Source organism: Agelaius phoeniceus, chromosome 6, assembly GCF_051311805.1.
Source record: "Agelaius phoeniceus isolate bAgePho1 chromosome 6, bAgePho1.hap1, whole genome shotgun sequence".
Classification (NCBI taxonomy): Eukaryota; Metazoa; Chordata; class Aves; order Passeriformes; family Icteridae; genus Agelaius; species Agelaius phoeniceus.
This window is the reverse complement of record NC_135270.1, coordinates 9936637-9957531: the sequence shown is the minus strand read 5'-3', so window position 1 is coordinate 9957531 and position 20895 is coordinate 9936637. Positions and strand designations below refer to the sequence as shown.

The following is a 20895-nucleotide window of genomic DNA, read 5'->3' as shown; positions in this document are numbered from 1 at the left end:
TCGGAGGGTGGGAACTCCCACAGTGGAAAGAAACAAAAACCACGAATCCAAATCTGATTGAGGGGTGGTTCCAGAATGACAAAGATGAGGGCAGGCTGGACTGTGGCTGAAGCTGCTGTGCAGAGTGGCTGTGCAGCTCCTCCTGAGGGTGGCCAGGCTCAGGATGGAGGTGCTCAAGGGCTTCCCTGGACACTGATGCTGGGGAACCAGAGGATGGATGGCCCCATTCTGCAGAAGAGCAGCACAACCCCCTAATTTCTGTGCAATTAAATAGTCCAAGCATCTGGTGATGGAATATCCATGTTAAAAGCACTTTTTGGTCAGAGGCACAAGGATTCAAAGGAGGCATTCTTTGTGCAGAAGGATTTAATTTTGGAATGAATAAATGTGGCAAATTCCCACGGAAAGGATAAGGGAATGTTGCTGTCCCTCCCCAGCTCTGCTGCCCTACCTGGTGTCCCTTCCCATCAGCTGGGAATGCAGGGCTTGCTGTGCTGGACAGAAGGGGAAGGATGCTCCCTGTGATCCCAACCCCTCTCCTGCCATCCAGAGGCACCAGCCCTGCAGGGATTTGGGAAATCACTGCCACCCCGTGCTGGGTGTGTCCCCAGGGATGAAGGTGTCCCAATCTTTGCAGGCAAGAGCTCCCTGAAAACACCATGGAAGTCATCTGCTGAGGCAAAGGAGAGGGAGTTCATTCCCTGGGGCCAAGGCCATGAGGGTGATTCCATGGGGAATAGAGCTGGGGAACAGCACTGAGCCCAGCTGCACTGCTTGGAGCCATGTGGATCCAGGAGGGAGGAGGAAAGCCATGCTGCAATGTGCTCCCTGCAGAGCATCCCACAAAAATCACCCAAGGCAAAGCCCGTGCTCCCTTCTCCTGCAGGAATACACCAACACAGGCAGGGTGATCCCATGGATATTGATTAATCAGGAGCTTAAAGGACAGCCCTCCAGCCACTTTCCTGGGGTCCTTCATCAGAGCAGTGGAAGGGATCAGCAGACTCAGACCATCGTGTCCATGGCAGGATCATCGCTGTGGGCAGTGTTTTCTTCTGGCTCTTCAAACACCAGCTGGAGGGAGAGCTGGAGGGACTTTATGGAGCAGGGCCTCCAGCACCTTCCCAGCAAGAAGTAGACGAAGGGTTTGATGCTGTTGTGGATGCAGGCGAGCAGGAAGACAACCTGGGAGGGCACAACAATATAACCGAGCTGCTGCAGGAAATTGAAGAGGCTGAGAAGGAGAGTGAAGAGCACAATGAGGAAGGTAACGATGTCGCGCCTCTGGAGTTGCTCCTGCTGGGATCCCCGCTTGGCCTTAATGAAATTGACTGTGCTGGAAATGAGCACGGGTGCGACAAAGAGGAGCAGGATGAGGGTGTTCATGGAGATGAGAGCTGCCCTGCAGTGCTCCTGCTGGTGTGATGGGCACAGGAATGTCACCGTGGGAATGACAGTGAAGAGAGCAAAGACGGTCCAGTGTTTGACACTGTCCACCACCCTCACCAGGCGCTTGGGAGGCTCCCAGCAGTAGCAGAGCCAGAAGAGCATGTCCATATACCACACATCGCTGCTGTCTATCACCCACAACAGCCCCCAGTACAGGGACACCACTGACAGCTGGAAGAGGAAACTCAGGTACAGCTCGGGCAGGATAGGAGAGCAGAACACGTCCTCCACCAGGAAGAGGAGGGTGGAGGTGACCACAAAGAGGAGGAAGAGGAAGTCCATGACAGCCAGGTCAAAGAAGTCAGAGTTACGGCTTTTCAGGCTGAGGAGGCCGATGACAGCCCCGTTCCCAGCCAGCCCACAGAGGCAGATGAGCAGGGTCACACTGTGTATGGCCATGGTGGTGGCATCTCTCTCACACAGATGATCTCCTTCAGTGGGTGAGGCAGGAGATGGGGACACGGTGGTCACCTCCATGGATGGACGCTGGGCAGGCAGTGGGATGTGGCCCCTGGCTGTGGTCAGAGTGGATGGGCAGTCAGTGCTTGGAGAATCCAGGGATGGACCATGTGGCTCCTCAGCAGCTGCCTGCAGTGGGAAGGGTTCAGTGGGGAGGGGTGAGATGTGCAGGGGAGGAGGGTGGCGGGAATTGTGGGGTGGGAGAGGGAGGTGGGAGGGTTGGGCTGGTTAGAAAGAGGCTGATAAATAACATAGAGAATAAACAGTTTCAGTTCTTCTGAAGTTGTTCAAAAGTAAAGTGGCCAAAATTTAGAACGATGTGTTATAGATGGATAATGAGATGACTGTCTCTCACAGTTAAGGGATGAATAATGTGTGAATATTAAGAGAAGCTTGATTGATATATAATTATGTTATTGTAGTCTGTTGTTTAGATGTCCCCTGTTCTCCCCATAGTCCCCTTCTCTCCCCTCTGTACTCTTTCCATCAGAGAGCCTGAGTCATCTAGGACAGGTAGAAAGAAGGGGTGTACAGAAGCTTGTTGCCGGGGGGGGAAGAGGTGCAGCATGAGAACACCTGACCCTCGAGTCAAGTTGCAAGAGAGCAGGCTCCAGCAATAAACACAAAGAAGGGCTGAGTGACAGACTTTGGGAGGGGCCAGGTTTAGCTGATGCAACCCCCAGGCTATCAGAGGTGAAGCATCCATCTTGTGCATCTTGAAGATCAGCCAGCCACGTGGTGGGCAGCCGTGAGGGAAGCTCCCAGGCCTGCTTCCCCTTATTTAGTCCTTTTGTTGCATTTTTTATTAAGGTTTAATGAACTTTTCAAAATTTAAAAAGTGGGCGGTTGTTTCTCACAGGATGTAAAGGCTGGCACACAGGATGACAAACATGGCAGGAACCAGTGCAGAAACAGATAAGGAGGCCTGCAGTGGTTTGGGGGTAAATTCTGGAACAGGAAGCAACAGTGCATGGCCAGAGGAAAAGTTCAAGGCAAGGGCACCTTTAATATGGCAGCATTCATTGAATATGACCACCAGAGAGACACTGCTTAATAAACCTCCAGGATCATTAAAGGACTTGCAGGGGGAGGTGGATGCATGGAAATAAGTTCTAGGAAAATGGTGTTTATGTATTAGATAAGAACAACTTTTTAACACCTACATTTGGTTCTAATGGCTTAATACGCTGTTGTAAAGTCTCACCATACACACAATACAAGGAGAGATCCCTCTGTGTCCTGTGCAGGTCAAGAATTCCTGCTTCCTCATGCTTTGCATTGTGTTAGAAAGTTTGTTCTGGCCCATTTTAGTGTTAGGACACAGATGGGATGCACAGGAGAAGAGAGAGGAGCTGGGGAGGGCCCTGGGGTCAGCAGGAGAGGGTGGCAGGAACAGAGCAGCTGCTGCAGGAGAGGAAGGTGGGGTAGGGAGGAAGGCCAACATTCCACTGACCTGTTCCCTGTGGGGCAGCAGCAGGCAAAGGGCTCTGTGCAGATCAGCGGCGCTTCCTGGTACCTCTTGCTCCTTTGGGATCCATGTCCTAAAGCGGCTCCTGGCAGGTCAGGGACATGAAGGAGAAAGTGCCCAGGTCACCAGGAGCTCCCAATTCCCATCCCTCTGGCTCCTCTCTTTGCTCTGTCCTTGTGTTGTTTCCTGGGGTTTGGTGTAGTCATGGGGGGAGTGGGGTAATTGAAAAATGCAGCTCTGCCTATGTCAGAAATTCAGTTCCTCTAAGTCATTTATGTTGGGTGTGAGGGTTTTTTGGTTGTTTTGTTTTTTTTTTCTACAGCGGAAGTGGCTTTTGTCGGAAGCTCTACATGAAGATTTTTGTGACTGGCTCCTCTTTCTCTCCTGATGAGAAACATTTCTTCCCTGCAGAGTGTCCCATTCTCCCACTGCCTTCCCTCTCTAGATGGGTTTCAACCATTCCTCATTACTCTTCCCGGAGGTGTCATGGTCCCTGCTGCAGCAGAGGGATGCTGGTGGTGCTGGTGGCACTGGAATGTTGGCAGTGCAGGCAATGTGGTTGAGGTAGCTGGGGCTTCTCAGAAACAGCTCCTATTCCGGGAAGGGCTCTGAGATCATTGCCAAAACATGCTGTGGGCCAAGGAAGCACAGTTGAGCTCCTTCCTCCTCCCATCCCCATCCCTATCTCCATCCCGCTCTCCATCCTCACCCCATCCTATCACATCCCACAGCTTTCCCAGACAGAGCCATTCCCCCACTCTGAGCGTGGCCTGTCAGGCTCTGCTCTCCTCCAATGGGGAGATTTGGGATTGCCGGCATCCAGGCCCCCTCCAACCCGCTCTGAGCCTCTCCTGTCCCCTCTAAAACCACCTACAACCCCCCAGACCATCCCCAGGGCCCACTTTTCACCCCAAACAGCCCCGATCCTGCTCTGCTCCAACAGGGACCCCATCAGTGTCCCTGCTCCTCCTGTCCAGAGGGTTCTAGGACCCAGGAGAGAGGAAGAAAGCCCAGCTCCAATGAGCTCCTCAGGATTACACAGGATGATAAACGTGGCTGGAGCCAGTGCAGGAACAGATTAGGAGGCCTGCAGTGGTTTTGGGACAAGTTCTATAACAGAAAGCAAGAGCACATGGCCAAAGGAAAAGTTCAAGGCAGGGTCACCTTTAATATCTCAGCACTCAGTGAATATGAACACCAGGGACCCCTCTGAATGAACCTCCAGGGCCAGGAGAGGACTTGGAGAAGGAGGTGGATGCATGGAAATGAGTCCTAGGAAAGTGATGGTTATGTATTAGATAAGAAACAAACTTTAATAACTCTGTGTGCTTATGATGGATAAAACCCCTGATGTAAAGTCTCAACCCTCACAGAAATATGGAGAGATCCATCTGTGTGTCCTTTGGAGGCAACAATTCCTGCTTTTTCTAAAGCTTCCCATTGTGTTTGAAAGTTTATTCTGGCTGATTTTGGTATCACACCCAGTTCCCATCTCCACTCCCCTTCCCACGCCATGCCATGCCATGCCATGCCATGCCATGCCATGCCATGCCATGCCATGCCATGCCATGCCATGCCATGCCTTGCCATCCTGATGGGTTCCCAGTCCCTGGCCACTCCCTGGCTGCAGGTGTGGCCTGTTGGGCTCTGCTGCTGTCCAGTGGGAGATTTGGGATTGGTGGCACCCAGAGCCCTCCTGGCCCCTCCAGCCCCTGTGTGTCTGATGCCTTGGGCTGGCTCCCTAGAACAGAGGCCAGAGCAGGTGAAGAGAATAAAAGGAGGCATTGATGAAAGGCCTTCAAAAGGTTCACTCTGGGCACTCCAAGCCATCCTTGTAGTGCCTCTTGTTTGTGTCCAAAGGAGGCTGGGGGGCTGGACACCAGGGATGGAGCTGGGGAGGGGCATCTCCAAGAGAAACACGGCCCCAAAGGCTTCCAGGGCAGCCTGGGGTGAGCAGCCCGTGGGGAGGGACTGGAGCCTCAGGCACGGGGCTGGGAGGGATGGGAAGCACGGGAGGGGGGTGGGCTGCATGGGGAGTGGGATGGGAGGGTGGTGTGGGAGGGCTGGGACATGATGGAGCTGCTGGGAAGATGTGGTGGGAAGGTGTGGGGTGTGGTGGGGCTGGAGAGAAGGTGTGGGGTGTGGTGGGGCTGGTGACCTCAGGGAAGCCCCAGGGAGGGGGGTGATGCCCCGTGGAGCCCATGGTGACAAGCACAGGTGTCACCCTGCTCCTGGAAGGGGGTGGCTGTGCTGAGGAGCACGGCCTCCTCCTCTCCTTGCTGCTGCACCACCTGAGCCTGCTGAGGGAGCAGCTGCAGGCAGTGGAGAGGAAGAATTTCTGAAGGCAGAGACACCTTTGCTCCTGGCTGACAACATTGAAAAGTAAAGATCTCTGGGGAGATCTCTGCTGTGACACTGACAGAGCACTTGGGGTGGGGAATGCTGAGCCCCTGGGCCATCGTGTCCGTGCCAGCCCAGCTCTGGGGATCATGGTTGCTCCAGGCAGCACAAGCCATGGCTGTGTCCCTGCAGACACCAAGACACTGAAGTCTTACAGGAAATCGTGTTAGCCTAATAACAATTTTGAGTCAAAATTGTGACCATCTTGGAAATATATTTGCCATAGATATGTCCAAAGAAACAACAATTTCCAGGCATATTTATACATTATAATATCAGAGATTTTTTATAGATACTCCCTAAAGTGCTTCTAATATATTATATAATGATATCAATGTTTTGATGGTTTTAATTATTCCCAGAATATGCAGTCTCTCTTTGTTTAATGGATAACCCAGTTTTTTTCCAGGTAAACGGTGTTTTATTGGCAGTGCTTCAAAGCTGGTGAAGGACGTCCGTGCCCTGTCTCCCTGCATTGTCAATGGGCAAGATGGAGGGGCTGGGGGGAAAAAAGGTGATTTAAAGCTTTATTTTAATTCTCATTACCATCTTCTGAATCTGTTATTAATAAATTTACTTGATACCAGAAAATTTGACCCGTTTTTTTGCAAAGAGTGTTTTTTCTCCCAGTTCTCATCTCAACTCATGATTCCTTTGATAAGTTTTGTTTCCCTCTCCTCTGCCCAGCTGAGAGCAGGAGAAGGCGAGTGAACGGCCCGTGCCAAACCACGACAGGCTTGCAGCAGGTTATCAGCATCAGAGCCCACATTTCTTACTGTCAGTAGCCTTGAGGATGCAATAAAAGCCAATAGAGTCCAGATGTTGGGGTGCTGTGGTGTCCCTTCCAGCCCTTCACCAGAGCTCCTCCTCCTCCTCTTCAGTCTTGGGAATACTTGTGGTTGTCTTTTCCTGATCTCACCCCTTTGCAAGCAGGCACACCTTCCACAAGACAGGGCTGCTTCAAACCCCATCCAGCCTGGCCTGGAACACCTCCAGAGATGGGGAGGCCAGAGCATCTCTGGGAACCTGTGCCAGGGCCTCTGCACCCTCACAGGGAGGAATTTCTTCCCAATATTGCCCCTAACCCTGTTCTCTGGCAGTGGGAAGCCATTCCCCCTTGTCCTGTCATTTCCGGCCATTGTCCAAAGCCTCTCCATTTCTTGGAGCCTCTTTAGGCCTGGAAGGGGCTCTAAGGTCTCCCTGAAGCCTTCCCTTCTCCAGGCTGAACACCCCCAGCTCAGAGACCTCAGAGAAGCCCCAGGGAGGGGGTTGATGTCCCATGGAGCCCATGGTGACAAACACAGATGTCACCCTGCTCCTGGAAGGGGGTGGCTGTGTTGAGGAGCATGGACGCCTTCTCCCCTTGGGGCTGCACCATCCCAGCCTGCTGAGGGAGGCCAAAGCCAGGGCAGAGAAAGAATTTGTGAAGGCACAAAAGCACCAGCAAGGAAATCAGTAAAAACCAGGTTTAATATTAAGCACCAGCACACCAAAGTGCTGTCCCTGTGTGTGTGTTTGTGTGTGAGTGCAAGGCCAGGTGACAAAAGGACAGTGAGGGTAAGGAATAAAAGGAAAATGGCTTAAAAGCTTTAGAGCACTCCAATGTAACAGCACTTCAGTTACACCTTAAACTGAGCCATTCAGCAGAGGAATATCACTTAGCAGCATTTAACCTTATTTATGCCTGATCCTTGCTTCCAGGCCTGCCCCAGTCAGATGTCTCAGGCACTAAGAGAGCTGAGAGAGCAGCATTTCTGGCACATTTGCCAGAGCAGATGCAGATGTGTGTGCACACAGGCAGCCAGGCAGGCAGAGTCAGTGCAAGGTCCCTGTGAGCAATTGCCCTGGCAGGCAGTGAAATGCTCCCTGCGGATCCCTTTGCATCTCCTGCCTGTGCCAAGGGCTGGGCCTGGAGCCCTGGGGGGCTGGGCCCAGGAGCCGTGGGCGTTCGGGGATCAGCCGAGGGCAGCAGACGGGAGAGATCCCAGCTGGGAGAGGCCCCGGTGCCAGGGAGCTCCTGCTCAGCGCTGCTGGGCCCGGGAGAGCTCCAAGGGTCTCCTTTGGGGCCGCTGCTCCCAGGGCCCTGAGGGATGGGCGTCACTGCCAGCAATGCTTCACCCTGGCCACGCTTGGGGCAGGCAGCTTCCTGTGACAGTGGCAGAGCAGGGATGCTGTGGCATCCAGGGCACTCCAGTAATTTCCAAGGCTGTTGATAAAAGCCCAGGAGGTCGTTGGACAGCAGCAGCTCCTGGGAGCAGAGGGTGTTTCTGATCCGCGCCACAGGAGCTGAGCCCAGGGGCTGCTCCTCCAGGCTGAGGCCTCACAAGCACGGATCAGAGCCCAGAGCGGCCTGGAAAGGGGCTGGGGATGCACCAGCACAGGCAGGGTGACCCTGTGGGTATTTATTGATCAGGAGACTCAAGGAATCTCTCAGCCACTGTCCCAGGGTCCTTCAGCAGTGCAGTAGAAGGGATCAACAGGCTCAGAGCAGTGTGTCCATGGTGGGATCATTTCCAGAGGCAGTGTTTTCTTTTGGCTCCTCAAACACCCTCTTGATCGCCTTCCTTAGGGACTGCATGGAGGAGTGCTTCCTGCAGCTCTCCATGGAGCAGTGTCTCCAGCAGCTCCTCATGGACCAGTCTCTCTTCCAGCTCCCCACCAAGAAGTAGATGAAGGGTTTGATGCTGCTGGTGATGCAGGTGAGCAGGAAAACCACCTGGGAGGGTACAGCCATGTAACCGAGCTGCTGCAGAAGAAACCAGAGACTGAGGGGCAGACTGAGGAGGGCAATGAGGACGATAACAATGTCGAGCCTCTTGTGTTGCTGCTGCTGCTGGGAGCCAGTCTTGAGATGAATGAAGAGGATTGTGCTGGAGATGACCATGGGTGCAGCAAATAGGAAGAGGTTGAGGGCGTACATGGAGGTGAGGGCCACCTGGCATTGCTTCTGCTCGAGTGACTGGCACTGGGAAGTCACCGTGGGATTGACAGCGGTCACAACAAACAGGAGGACCCAGAACAGGATAGTCATCATCATCAACACCAGGCGCTCAGGAAGTTGGCAACCACAGAAAAACAGGCAGAGGATGGACCTGCACCTCTGAATGCTGATGAACATCAGCCGGTACAGCCCCATGGTGTAGGTGAACAGCGACAGATAGAAAAGAAAGCTCAAATATATCAGGGGCAGTATAGCAGAGCAAGACATTTCCTCCACAAGGAAGAACAGGGTTGAGGTAACCATGAAGATGAGGAAAAGGAAGTCGGTAATGGCCTGGTTGAAGACGAAGTCGGTGTTGGGATTAACGTGCAGGAGCCGGAGGAAAGCCCCATTCCCAGCCAGCCCACAGAGGCCGATGAGCAGGGTCACAAAGTGCATGGCCACGCTGGAGACATTGATCTCACAGTGAGCAGGTGTGTCAGTTGGTGAGGTGAAAAGAGGGGACACGGTGCTCACCTCCATGGATGGACGCTGGGCAGGCAGTGGGATGTGGCCCCTGGCTGTGGTCAGAGTGGATGGGCAGTCAGTGCTTGGAGAATCCAGGGATGGACCATGAGGCTCCTCAGCAGCTGCCTGCAGTAGGAAGGATTCAGTGGGGAGGAGTGAGATGTGCAGGGGAGGAGGGCGGTGGAAATGGTGGGGTGGGAGAGGGAGGTGGAAGAGTTGGTCTGGTTAGAAAGAGGCTGATAAATAACATAGAGAATAAACATTTTCAGTTTTTCTGAAGTTGTTCCAAAGTAAAATGGCCAAAATTTTAAAGGATGTCTTATAGATGGATAATGAGATGATTGGCTCTCACAGTTAAGGGATGAATACTGTGTGATTATTAAGACAAGCTTGATTGATATATAATTATGTTATTGTAGACTGTTGTTTAGATGTCCCCTGTTCTCCCCATAGTCCCCTTCTCTCCCCTCTGTCCTGTTTCCCTCAGAGAGTCTGAGTCATCTAGGACAGGTAGAAAGAAGGTGTGTACAAAAGCTTGTTGCTGGGGGGGGAACAGGTGCAGCATGAGAACACCTGACCCTCGAGTCAAGTTGCAAGAAAGCAGGCTCCAGCAATAAACACAAAGAAGGGCTGAGTGACAGACTTTGGGAGGGGCCAGGTTTAGCTGATGCAACCCCCAGGCTATCAGAGGTGAAGCATCCATCTTGAAGATCAGCCAGACACATGGTGGGCAGCCATGAGGGAAGCTCCCAGGCCTGCTTCTCCTTATTCAGTCCTTTTGTTGCATTTTTTGTTAAGGTTTATTAACTATTTAAAATTTAAAAAAGTGGGTGGTTGTTTCTCACAGGATGTGAAGGCTGGCACACAGGATGACAAACATGGCAGGAACTAGTGCAGAAACAGATAAGGAGGCCTGCAGTGGTTTTGGGGGAAGCAACAGTGCATGGCCAGAGGAAAAGTTCAAGGCAAGGGCACCTTTAATATGGCAGCATTCATTGAATATGACCACCAGAGAGACCCTGCTTAATAAACCTCCAGGATCATAAAAGGACTGGCAGGAGGAGGTGGATGCATGGAAATGAGTTCTAGGAAAATGGTGTTTATGTATTAGAAAATAAAAACTTTTTAATGCCAACATGTGGTTCTAATGGATTAATACCCTGTTGTAAAGCCTCACCATACACACAATACAAGGAGAGATCCCTCTGTGTCCTGTACAGGTCAAGAATTCCTGCTTCCTCATGCTTTGCATTGTGTTAGAAAGTTTGTTCTGGCCCATTTCAGTGTTAGGATAGAGACGGGATGCACAGGAGAAGAGAGAGGAGCTGGGGAGGGCCCTGGGGTCAGCGGGGGAGGGTGGCAGGAACAGAGCAGCTGCTGCAGGAGAGGAAGGTGGGGTAGGGAGGAAGGCCAACATTCCACTGACCTGTTCCCTGTGGGGCAGCAGCAGGCAAAGGGCTCTGTGCAGATCAGCGGCGCTTCCTGGTACCTCTTGCTCCTTTGGGATCCATGTCCTAAAGCGGCTCCTGGCAGGTCAGGGACATGAAGGAGAAAGTGCCCAGGTCACCAGGAGCTCCCCATTCCCGTCCTGCTGGCTCCTCTCCGTGCCCTGTCTTGGTGTTGTTTTGCAAGGCATGGCGGGAGACTCAGAAATTTAATCTTTGGCTACGTCAGAATTTCACTTCCTGTGAGTTTTTTGTCTTGACCTTTTTTTTCCTGCCATAGCGGAAGTAGCCCGACATGCAGATTTCTTTGAATGAAATTTCCTCCTGATTGGAAAGTCTTTTCCAAATGGGACATTCTCCAAATGCTTCCCCTCTCTCTGCAGCTTTCTACCATTCCTCATTTATCTACCCTGAGGGGTCAGTGTCCCTCCAGCAGCAGAGAGCTGCTGGTGGGGCTGGTGGTGCTGGGATGCTGCTGGCAGTGCTGGAAGTGCTCACAGCACTGTGCAAGCATCTGGGTGCTTCTGAGAAACACCTCCCATTCTGGGTTGATTTTCAGGATCATTGCCAAAACGTTCCCTGGCCCCAAGAAAGCAAACTGAGCTGAGAATTCCCATTCCTGTCATTGCAATGCAGGCTCACACAGCCCAAGGGAAGGACAGCACTCAGTTGCTTGCAGCCAGGTCAGCAGCACTTAGAGCCCACCCTGATTACTGTCAATCGCCTTGATGATGCAATAAAAGCTATCAGCGACCACATTTTGGGGTGTTGTGATCCCCTTTCCAGCCCTTCATTAGGACTCATCCTCCTCCTCCTCAGACATGGGAGCCCTTGTGTTTGTTTTTACCTGACCCCATCCGTCTGGGCAACCTGTGCCAGGGCCTCAGCACCCTCACAGGGAAGGATTTCTTCCCAACATCCAATCTGACCCCACATTCTGTCAGTGGGAAGCCATTCCCCCTTGTCCTGTCACTCCATGCCCTTGCCCAAAGTCCCTCTCCAACTGTCCTGGAGCCCCATCAGCTCCTGGATGATGAAGTGTTTGCCCTTGAAAGGATTGGGCTGGTGAGGGGATGTGAGATGCCGTAGCTGGGGACACAAACACGGTGTCAGCAGGGAAGAGAGGTGACAGCTCTGGTCCCAGGGCCAGCAGTTTCCAGCAGGAGCATCCCAGATCCCTGAGGCACATGTCAGCCTGGGTGGGAATCATCTCACCTCAGCTTTCTAGGAATTCCTTGGAATTCACAGTAGGCTACTGTCTGACTGCCAGGGGAGTGTAGAGGATGACTCAGATGAAACCTGCAACTTTCTAAGGATTAAAGCCAAGAGAGCAGCATGGATTTGCCTCTTCTCAGAAGAAATGACATTGCTGAAATCCCAAATCATCCCTCTGCTGTGTGCCAGTGCTCCAGCTCGCACACAGAATTTATTCTTGCATGAATCTTCTTGGAAATTGAATGGTGAAGGTCCGGTGCCACTTAAATTGTGGTATAGAAGTGGGGAAACCACATTTGAAACAGAAATATAAGTTTAACAGCACATTTGTTGTGCAGGGTCATAAGGATCTGTGTCAGGGGATGACAGGGGACAAGTTCATGCAGTTCAAAAGACAAGATTTTGGGGTTGAGGTTGCTATAAAATCGAACAGAAGCTGAGATGGAGCCAAAGCGCTTTGGGCACAGGTGTGGTTGCTGGGGCTCTCTGCTGTTGCTCATTTCCCGGGCAGAGTGAAGAGCAGCTGAGGAGCAGAGGCCTGAGGCCGTGGCAGCTCTGAGGCAGCTGCCTGTGTGTGAGAGCCCTGGGGAACACGAGGCAGCACGGAGAGCAGGGGCTGTGGCAGGAGCTGGGACAGAGCCCGCGCCGGGCGCCGCTCGGGCTCACCCCGCGGGCCGCGCTCCCCTTTCCCAAGGGACCATTCCAGGGAAGCTCCTGCAGATCCCGGCCCAGGGACAGCAGCTGGAGGCTGGGAGCTGAGGCGAGTGCGCTGCGGGGAAGTTCTGCAGGCTGCCAGAGGAAACAAGGTCAGACTCTTCTCTTCCACCTTAATCAGGGCCCCCTCATTGGGTGGAACCTGGTGATTGATTTTGGGGGCCGAACTGAGGTCTGTAGGGAAGTGAAAGCTATAAAGAGTGTGGGAAAAGGGAGGGAATATTGAAACGAGTGTCCTGCTGAAGGAATCCATCAGCTCAGTGACATCAACTGACACTGGAGAGTCCAGGTCAGACCCATCCGAAAGCCATTTGCTCTGTGATATCTCCATGGGCAATTCCTTCCTTCTCCACTTGTTTTCCTCCTCCAGCTGTGTCCTGTCCACAGCCAGGAAGGAGGTATCTGCCTGGCTTTTGTGCCAGGCAGCCCAGACCAGGCTCCCACATCCTACTTGCCTTCTGTCCTGTCCCTCAGCCCTGCCTGTGCTGCTGCACATGGAAGGTGTGCCTGGGAAAAGATGGGAAAAGCCACGTTTGGGGGACAGCAGCGTTGCTCTGGTGTCTCTGTGTGTCACCCCTGCAGCTGTGTGAGGGCAGGAGAAGCAGCAGAGGTGTCACCATGAGCACTTTGTCCCCTGCCACGGAGGGAGCCAGCCCTGCCTGCTGGAGCCAGCCCGGTGGGAAGGCATCCAAGGGGAGCTGGAGTGAGGAGAGCCACGGCAACTGGAGCCAGTGTGACCACAGGCAGTGGAGCAAAGTGCCTGTCCCACTGCTGCTGCTGCTGCTGCTGCTGTGCCTGTGTGGAATGGTGGGAATGGGGCTGTGCTCTGGCTCCTCAGCTTCTGCATGCACAGGAACCCCATCACCCCTTATGTGCTCAGCCTGGCCATGGCTGGCTTCACCTTCCTGCTCTCCATCATCATCCCCCTGGGGCTATTTTCTGTCCCAGAGAGCTTCTGCCAGCAGCTGGGCTCGTGGGGTGTGACAGCTGGGCTGAAGGTGCCCATCCTCTTGGCTTTTGCTGCCGCTGTCTCCTGTCTGACAGCCCTCAGTGCTGTGACAGCTCTGTTTGTCCTCGCGTGTCCTGCTGGCCCTGCCACTGCTCGCAGTGCTTCCCCATGCTCTGTGTGCCCTGCTCTGGCTGCTCTCCTTCCTGCTCACTGCCCCCCTCCATTGCTGCTCTTTGGTGCCCATGGCCTCGGTCCTGAGCTGCCTCTTCTCAGTGCTCAGCCTGACCTGTTCTGCTCTGGCCCTGATGGCCAGGCTCCTGTGCTGCCCATGGAAACAGCTCCCAGGGAAGCTCTGTGCCCTGCTCCTGCTGCTCCTGTCATGCCCTTCCCCTTCTTCACTGCTGATTTTGGGCACTGGCTCTTGCTGAGGGCGTTTGACTTCTCTGTCTTTGCCGCCAGCACCTCTCTCCTGCTCACCTGTGCCAAGAGCTCTGCCCTCCCTCTGATTCACTTCCTGGCTGGGAGCTGTGCAAAGGAATTCACCTCCTCTGGTAGTGTTGCCTTCCAGAGGGCTTTTGAGGCTTTTGTGCCAGAGCCAGGGCCTAGGGACAACACAGTGGAGTCATCATCAAGTGGAATCATCATGAAAGATCCTCAGCATAACATAGAACCATAAAATATCCAGAGTTGGAAGGGACCTACAAGGTTGATGGAGTTGAGCTCGTGGCCCTGCACAGGACATCCCAAGAATCCCAGGCTGTGCCTGAGAGCATTGTCCAAATGCTCCTTGAGCTCTGCCAGGCTGGTGCTGTGTGCAGCAGGGGCCCTCCTGCCTGGGGTGGTAGTGAGTGACACGAGGAATCCTCATGGAATGCTTTGGGTTGTGTCCTGCTTTAGGGAAAATTTGGGAGGAAGCCTCTGAACGGGCTCCCTCTAGTAAACAAATTCAAGCAGCACCCCCCCCCCCCAACTTGTTTGGGAAAAGATCTCCTTAAGGAAAAGTGGAAAAAAACTGTTTATTTAACAAGCAAAGTATTCACAAGCATAAAAAAAATTGAAAACAATATTAGACAATAAAATCCCTTGCTGTTCTGCAGAGGTGGCAAATTCAGCAAGTCCTTGTTGTGGAGTGTAGTTTGGCTCACTCAGTCTCTTCTCAGTCCCCCTGGTGATGGAAAATGCCGCGTCCCAGGCCCCGGTGGGCCACAGGTGTGAGCTCCCAGTGCTCTTCTGGGTTTTCAGTCCTGGGCAGGTTTGAACAGTTCCAAGCAAAAGGAAAACCACAGTCCAGGGAACTGCTCAGCCTCAGCTAGTTCAAAAAATTCCAAAAGCAAAGGAGAGCTGTGTGTTGCATGTCTGTGCTGCAGACAGCACGGTCTGGGAGCAGGAATGGGGAGGAGTGAGCGCAGCTTCTGAAAACAAACTGCTGCATCTGCTCTCCCCCTCTTTGCTCAAGAACCAGTCTGAAATGGGCAAAACCTATTTCTGGGCTAAACAGATGAATGGGGACACAATTCAGCATCATAAAGTCACCTCAGGACAGGTTGGAAGGAACGGTAGAGATCATCTCATTCCATCTCTCCTTCTTCCATGGGCAGGGACAACCAGGAAAGCTTTTGCTTTGAAGTCTTGCTCTTTTGAAAGGAAGCTCAGGGAGGGAGTGGCCTGGGTGACACTGGAGACAAGGAAGGTGCTGGGAAGCAGAAAAAGTACATGGAAGTAGAATGGTCCTTCTGCACTTGCCTTGGGAGAAACGCCCTGGCTGAGTTGTTCTTCCCTGGACAAGAGGTTCCACCATGGAAAGTCTTTGCAATGGACAGGAAATGGGAGTCAGGGAGAGAAAAACCCTCTTAGATATCAAAGTCTCTTCTGTTAATTATTAACAACTCTGGTAATAAATGCTCCTTAGCTGTTAAACCTCAAGTGTGCCTCCAAAGCCTGACTCCACACATGGTTTTCACTCTCACTTCCCTTTCCAGAAGCAGTGGCACGTTGGTTTCCCCTGGATTTAAGGCAGTGGGAAAAGGAGGGACAACTTCTCCCTGAGCAAGAGCTGTGGCTGCTGCCCAGGTCTCTCCCAGGAGGAATCAGGAGCTCTTGGCAGTGCCAACATCATCCCAGCCATTGCAGGCACGTGCCTTAGGAAGGGCTCTGGTATGAGACAGGTAGCTGCCCTGCTCCCAGAGCAGCCAGAGGCTTTGGAATGGGGTAAAAGAAGGAAATGAGCCATTTTGGACACTGTTAAACGGGCACAGGCTCTGCAGGAAAGCCTGGTTGTTTAGTCTACAAATTCGGAAGGTAAGAACTACGACAGTGGAAAGAAACAAAAACCATGAATCCAAATGTGATTGAGGGGTGGTTCCAGAATGACAAAGATGAGGACAGGCTGGACTGTGGCTGAAGCTGCTGTGCAGAGTGGCTGTGCAGCTCCTCCTGAGGGTGGCCAGGCTCAGGCTGGAGGTGCTCAAGGGCTTCCCTGGACACTGATGCTGGGGAACCAGAGGATGGATGGCCCCATTCTGCAGAAGAGCAGCACAACCCCCTAATTTCTGTGCAATTAAATGGTCCAAGCATCTGGTGATGGGAATTTCCATATTCCATGCACTTTCTGGATACAGGCACAGGAGTTCAATGGAGTTCCCTATCGACGCTGCACTTTACTCAGACAGATTCAGTTCTGGAATTCAAGAATGTGACAAATTCCCACGGAAAGGATAAGGGAATGTTGCTGTCCCTCTCCAGCTCTACAGCCCTACCTGGTGTCCCTTCCCATCAGCTGGGAATGCAGGGCTGGCTGTGCTGGACAGAAGGGGAAGGATGCTCCCTGTGATCCCAACCCCTCTCCTGCCATCCAGAGGCACCAGCCCTGCAGGGATTTGGGAAATCACTGCCACCCCGTGCTGGGTGTGTCCCCAGGGATGAAGGTGTCCCAATCTTTGCAGGCAGGATCTCCCTGAAATCACCATGGAACTCATCTGCTCAGGCAAAGGAGAGGGAGTTCATTCCCTGGGGCTGAGGCCACGAGGGTGATTCCATGGGGAATAGAGCTGGGGAACAGCACTGAGCCCAGCTGCACTGCTTGGAGCCATGTGGATCCAGGAGGGAGGAGGAAAGCCATGCTGCAATGTGCTCCCTGCAGAGCATCCCACAAAAATCACCCAAGGCAATGCCCCTGCTCCCTTCTCCTGCAGGAATACAGCACCACAGGGAGGGTGATACTGTGGATATTGATTAACCAAGAGGCTCAAGGACTGCCCCTCAGCCACTTTCCTGGGGTCCTTCAGCAGAGCAGTGGGAGGGATCAGCAGGCTCAGACCACTGTGTGCATGGCAGGATCATTTCTGCGGGTAGTGTTTTCTTCTGGCCCTTTAAAGACCCTCTGGAGGGAGAGCTGGAGGGACTTTATGGAGAAGGGCCTCCAGCACCTCCCCAGCAAGAAGTAGATGAAGGGTTTGATGCTGCTGTGAATGCAGCTGAGCAGGAAAACAACATGGGAGGGCACAACAATTAAAGTGATCTGCTGCAGGAAATACCAGATGGTGAAGAGGAACATGAAGAGCACAATGAGGAAGGTAACGCTGTTGCGCCCCTTGAGTTGCTGCTGCTGGGAGCCCCAGTTGGCATTAATGAAATCAACTGTGCTGGAAATGAGCACGGGTACAGCAAAGAGGAGCAGGATGATGATGTACATGGAGATGAGAGCTGCCTGGCAGTGCTCCTGCCGGTGTGATGGGCACAGGAATGTCACTGTGGGCATGACAGTGAAGAGAGCAAAGAAGGCCCAGTATTGGACAGTTCCCACCACCCACATCAGGTGCTCGGGAAGGTTGCAGCACCAGCAGCAGAGCCAGAAGAGTATGTCCATATACCACACGTCACTGCTGCGCATCAGCCAGAACAGCCCCCAGTACAGGGACACCACTGACAGCTGGAAGAGGAAACTCAGGTAAAGCTCGGGCACGATAGGAGAGCAGGACAGTTCCTCCACCAGGAAGAGGAGGGCGGAGGGGACCGCAAAGAGGAGGAAGAGGAAGTCACTGACAGCCAGGTCAAAAATGCCAGAGTTACAGATTTTCAGGTTGAGGAGGCCGATGACAGCCCCGTTCCCAGCCAGCCCACAGAGGCCGATGAGCAGGGTCACACTGTGTATGGCCATGGTGGTGACATCTGTCTCACAGAGATCATCTCCTTCAGTGGGTGAGGCAGGAGATGGGGACACGGTGGTCACCTCCATGGATGGACGCTGGGCAGGCAGTGGGATGTGGCCCCTGGCTGTGGTCAGAGTGGATGGGCAGTCAGTGCTTGGAGAATCCAGGGATGGACCATGCGGCTCCTCAGCAGCTGCCTGCAGTGGGAAGGATTCAGTGGGGAGGAGTGAGATGTGCAGGGGAGGAGGGCAGTGGAAATGGTGGGGTGGGAGAGGGAGGTGGGAAGGTTTGGCTGTTCAGCAGGAGGCTGATAAATAACATAGAGAATAAACATTTTCAGTTCTTCTGAAGTTGTTCAAAAGGAAAGTGGCCAAAATTTAGAACGATGTGTTATAGATGGATAATGCGATAATTGGCTCTCACAGTTAAGGGATCAATACTGTGTGAATATTAATAGAAGCTTGATTGATATAAAATTATGTTAGTGTAGTCTGTTGTTTAGATGTCCCCTGTTCACCCCATAGTCCCCTTCTCTCCCCTCTGTCCTGTTTCCCTCAGAGAGCCTGAGCCATCTAGGACAGGTAGAAAGAAGGGGTGTACACAAGCTTGTTGCTGGGGGGGGAAGAGGTGCAGCATGAGAACACCTGACCCTCGAGTCAAGTTGCAAGAAAGCAGGCTCCAGCAATAAACACAAAGAAGGGCTGAGTGACAGACTTTGGGAGGGGCCAGGTTTAGCTGATGCAACCCCCAGGGTATCAGAGGTGAAGCATCCATCTTGAAGATCAGCCAGACACGTGGTGGGCAGCCATGAGGGAAGCTCCCAGGCCTGCTTCTCCTTATTCAGTCCTTTTGTTGCATTTTTTGTTAAGGTTTATTAACCATTTAAAATTTAAAAAAGTGGGCGGTTGTTTCTCACAGGATGTGAAGGCTGGCATAAAGCAGGACAAACATGGCAGGAACCAGTGCAGAAACAGATAAGGAGGCCTGCAGTTGTTTTGGGGTAAATTCTGGAATAGGAAGCAAGAGTGCATGGCCAGAGGAAAAGTTCAAGGCAAGGGCACCTTCAATATGGCAGCATTCATTGAATATGACCACCAGAGAGACCGTGCTTAATGAACCTCCAGGATCATAAAAGGACTTGCAGGAGGAGGTGGATGCATGGAAATGAGTTCTAGGAAAATGGTGTTTATGTATTAGATAAGAAAAACTTTTCAAAGCCTACATGTGGTTCTAATGGATTAATACCCTGTTGTACAGTCTCACCATACACACAATACAAGGAGAGATCCCTCTGTGTCTTGTGCAGGTCAAGAATTCCTGCTTCCTCATGCTCTGCACTGTGTTAGAAAGTTTGTTCTGGCCCATTTCAGTGTTAGGACACAGACGGGATGCACAGGAGAAGAGAGAGGAGCTGGGGAGGGCCCTGGGGTCAGCGGGAGAGGGTGGCAGGAACAGAGCAGCTGCTGCAGGAGAGGAAGGTGGGGTAGGGAGGAAGGCCAACATTCCACTGACCTGTTCCCTATGGGGCAGCAGCAGGCAAAGGGCTCTGTGCAGATCAGCGGCGCTTCCTGGTACCTCTTGCTCCTTTGGGATCCATGTCCTAAAGCGGCTCCTGGCAGGTCAGGGACATGAAGGAGAAAGTGCCCAGGTCACCAGGAGCTCCCCATTCCCGTCCTGCTGGCTCCTCTCTGTGTCCTGTCCTCATGTTGTTTCCCAGGGCTTGGTGTAGTCATGGGGGGAGTGGGGGAATTGAAAATTTCAACTTTGCCTACTTCAGAAATTCAGTTCCTCTGAGTTATTTATGTTGGGTGTGGGGGTTTTTTGTTTTTTTTTCCTACAGCGGAAGTGGCTTTTGTCAGATGCTCTAACTGAAGAATTTTCGATTGGCTCCTCTTTCTCTCCTGATGAGAAACATTCCTTCTCTGCAGAGTGTCCCATTCTCCCACTGCCTTCCCTCTCTAGATGGGTTTCTACCATTCCTCATTACTCTTCCCTGAGGTGTCATGGTCCGTGCTGCAGCAGAGGGATTCTGGTGGTGCTGGTGGCACTGGAATGCTGGCAGTGCAGGCAATGTGGGTGAGGCAGCTGGGTGCTTCTCAGAAACAGCTCCTGTTCCGGGTAGGGCTCTGAGATCATTGCAAAAACACGCTCTGGTCCCGAGGAAGCACAGTTGAGCTGCTTCCTCCTCCTATCCTGATCCCATCCTCATCCCTGCTCCCCATCCCCATCTCCATCTCCATCCCGCTCTCCATTCTCACCCCATCCTATCACATCCCACAGGTTTCCCAGACAGAGCCAATCCCTACTTTGAGGGTGGCCTGTCAGGCTCTGCTCTCCTCCAGTGGGGAGATTTGGGATTGCCGGCATCCAGACCCCCTCCATCCTGCTCCGAGCCTCTCCTGACCCCTCTGAAACCACCTGCAACACCCCAGACCATCCCCAGGGCCCCCTTTTCACCCCCAACAGCCCCGATCCAGCCCTGATCCTTTTGGGACACGCGGCAGTGTCCCTGCTTGTTGCAATGTGATGCCATTTCCTGTTTCACCTTTCCCAACCCCCCAGGTGTGCCAACCTCTCCTTTCCCCTCCCCCTTTGCCCTCCTGCTGAGAGCTGTCCATCAATGTTAACCTTCCAGCAGGGTCGTGGTGTGGTTGGCAGGAGTTCAAAAGGTGCCCCTCAGGTCCGGGCTCATTGGCCTGTCCCAGTGTCTGTATCCCTTGAGCCTTCCCCTCCTCCCACCTGGCTGGTGCCTCACCTGTCCCTTCCCCTCCCCCTGTCCCTGGGCTTAAAAGGAGACGGGACCATGCGGTCTGGATTCTGTTGGGAGCTGTTACAAGATTCAGAGGTCTGTCATCCTGGAATACAACTCTGGATTAAAACTCTATGGCAGAATCCTCTCCTTTGTCTTCCCTGTCGCCTGAACCTTTTCCACCAGAGGTAAACTCAGTTCCTACTATGCCTGGATTTGTTCTGAGTGCCCAGCTGCAGCACCCAGCTGGCCAAAGGTATCTCTGGGGTGAAACACCACAGCTGCCGCCTTTGGCCCAGCAGCAAGGGTCAGACGAGCCCAGGCACGTCCCACCCGGAAATATTGGGATTAATATTCCATACCTGCTCCTCCTGGCCAGAGGGTTCTAGGACCCAGGAGGGAGGAGGAAAGCTCAGCTCCAATGAGCTCCTCAGGATCACACAGGATGATA

General features: G+C 52.9%; 3 protein-coding genes and 1 pseudogene across 3 annotated transcripts; 1 reads left to right on the top strand and 3 right to left on the bottom strand.

The window, feature by feature from the left end:
* Nucleotides 1-326: 326 nt before the first annotated feature.
* LOC129122260 (mas-related G-protein coupled receptor member D-like) lies at nucleotides 327-3834 on the bottom strand. Its single transcript, XM_077179653.1, has 2 exons — nucleotides 3362-3834; nucleotides 327-2037 (listed from the first exon to the last, which is right to left on the bottom strand). Exon 2 carries the CDS (start codon nucleotides 1924-1926, stop codon nucleotides 1006-1008), a length of 921 nt encoding a protein of 306 aa, XP_077035768.1. The 5' UTR covers nucleotides 1927-2037; nucleotides 3362-3834; the 3' UTR covers nucleotides 327-1005.
* Nucleotides 3835-7228: 3394 nt separating this feature from the next.
* LOC143694314 (mas-related G-protein coupled receptor member D-like) lies at nucleotides 7229-9347 on the bottom strand. Its single transcript, XM_077179646.1, has one exon. The coding sequence runs from the start codon at nucleotides 9237-9239 to the stop codon at nucleotides 8259-8261; it is 981 nt and encodes a 326-aa protein (XP_077035761.1). The 5' UTR covers nucleotides 9240-9347; the 3' UTR covers nucleotides 7229-8258.
* Nucleotides 9348-13216: 3869 nt separating this feature from the next.
* On the top strand, nucleotides 13217-14223 carry LOC143694257 (mas-related G-protein coupled receptor member A1-like; annotated as a pseudogene).
* A 1961-nt stretch (nucleotides 14224-16184) lies between these two features.
* Nucleotides 16185-18027, bottom strand: LOC143694309 (mas-related G-protein coupled receptor member X1-like). Its single transcript, XM_077179640.1, has one exon. It carries the CDS (start codon nucleotides 17779-17781, stop codon nucleotides 16858-16860), a length of 924 nt encoding a protein of 307 aa, XP_077035755.1. The 5' UTR covers nucleotides 17782-18027; the 3' UTR covers nucleotides 16185-16857.
* Nucleotides 18028-20895: the final 2868 nt, after the last annotated feature.

Coding starts and splice junctions, on each gene's coding strand:
- LOC129122260 (XM_077179653.1), bottom strand. CDS start 1,926: ATGGAGGTGACCACCGTGTCCCCATCTCCTGCCTCACCCACTGAAGGA.
- LOC143694314 (XM_077179646.1), bottom strand. CDS start 9,239: ATGGAGGTGAGCACCGTGTCCCCTCTTTTCACCTCACCAACTGACACA.
- LOC143694309 (XM_077179640.1), bottom strand. CDS start 17,781: ATGGAGGTGACCACCGTGTCCCCATCTCCTGCCTCACCCACTGAAGGA.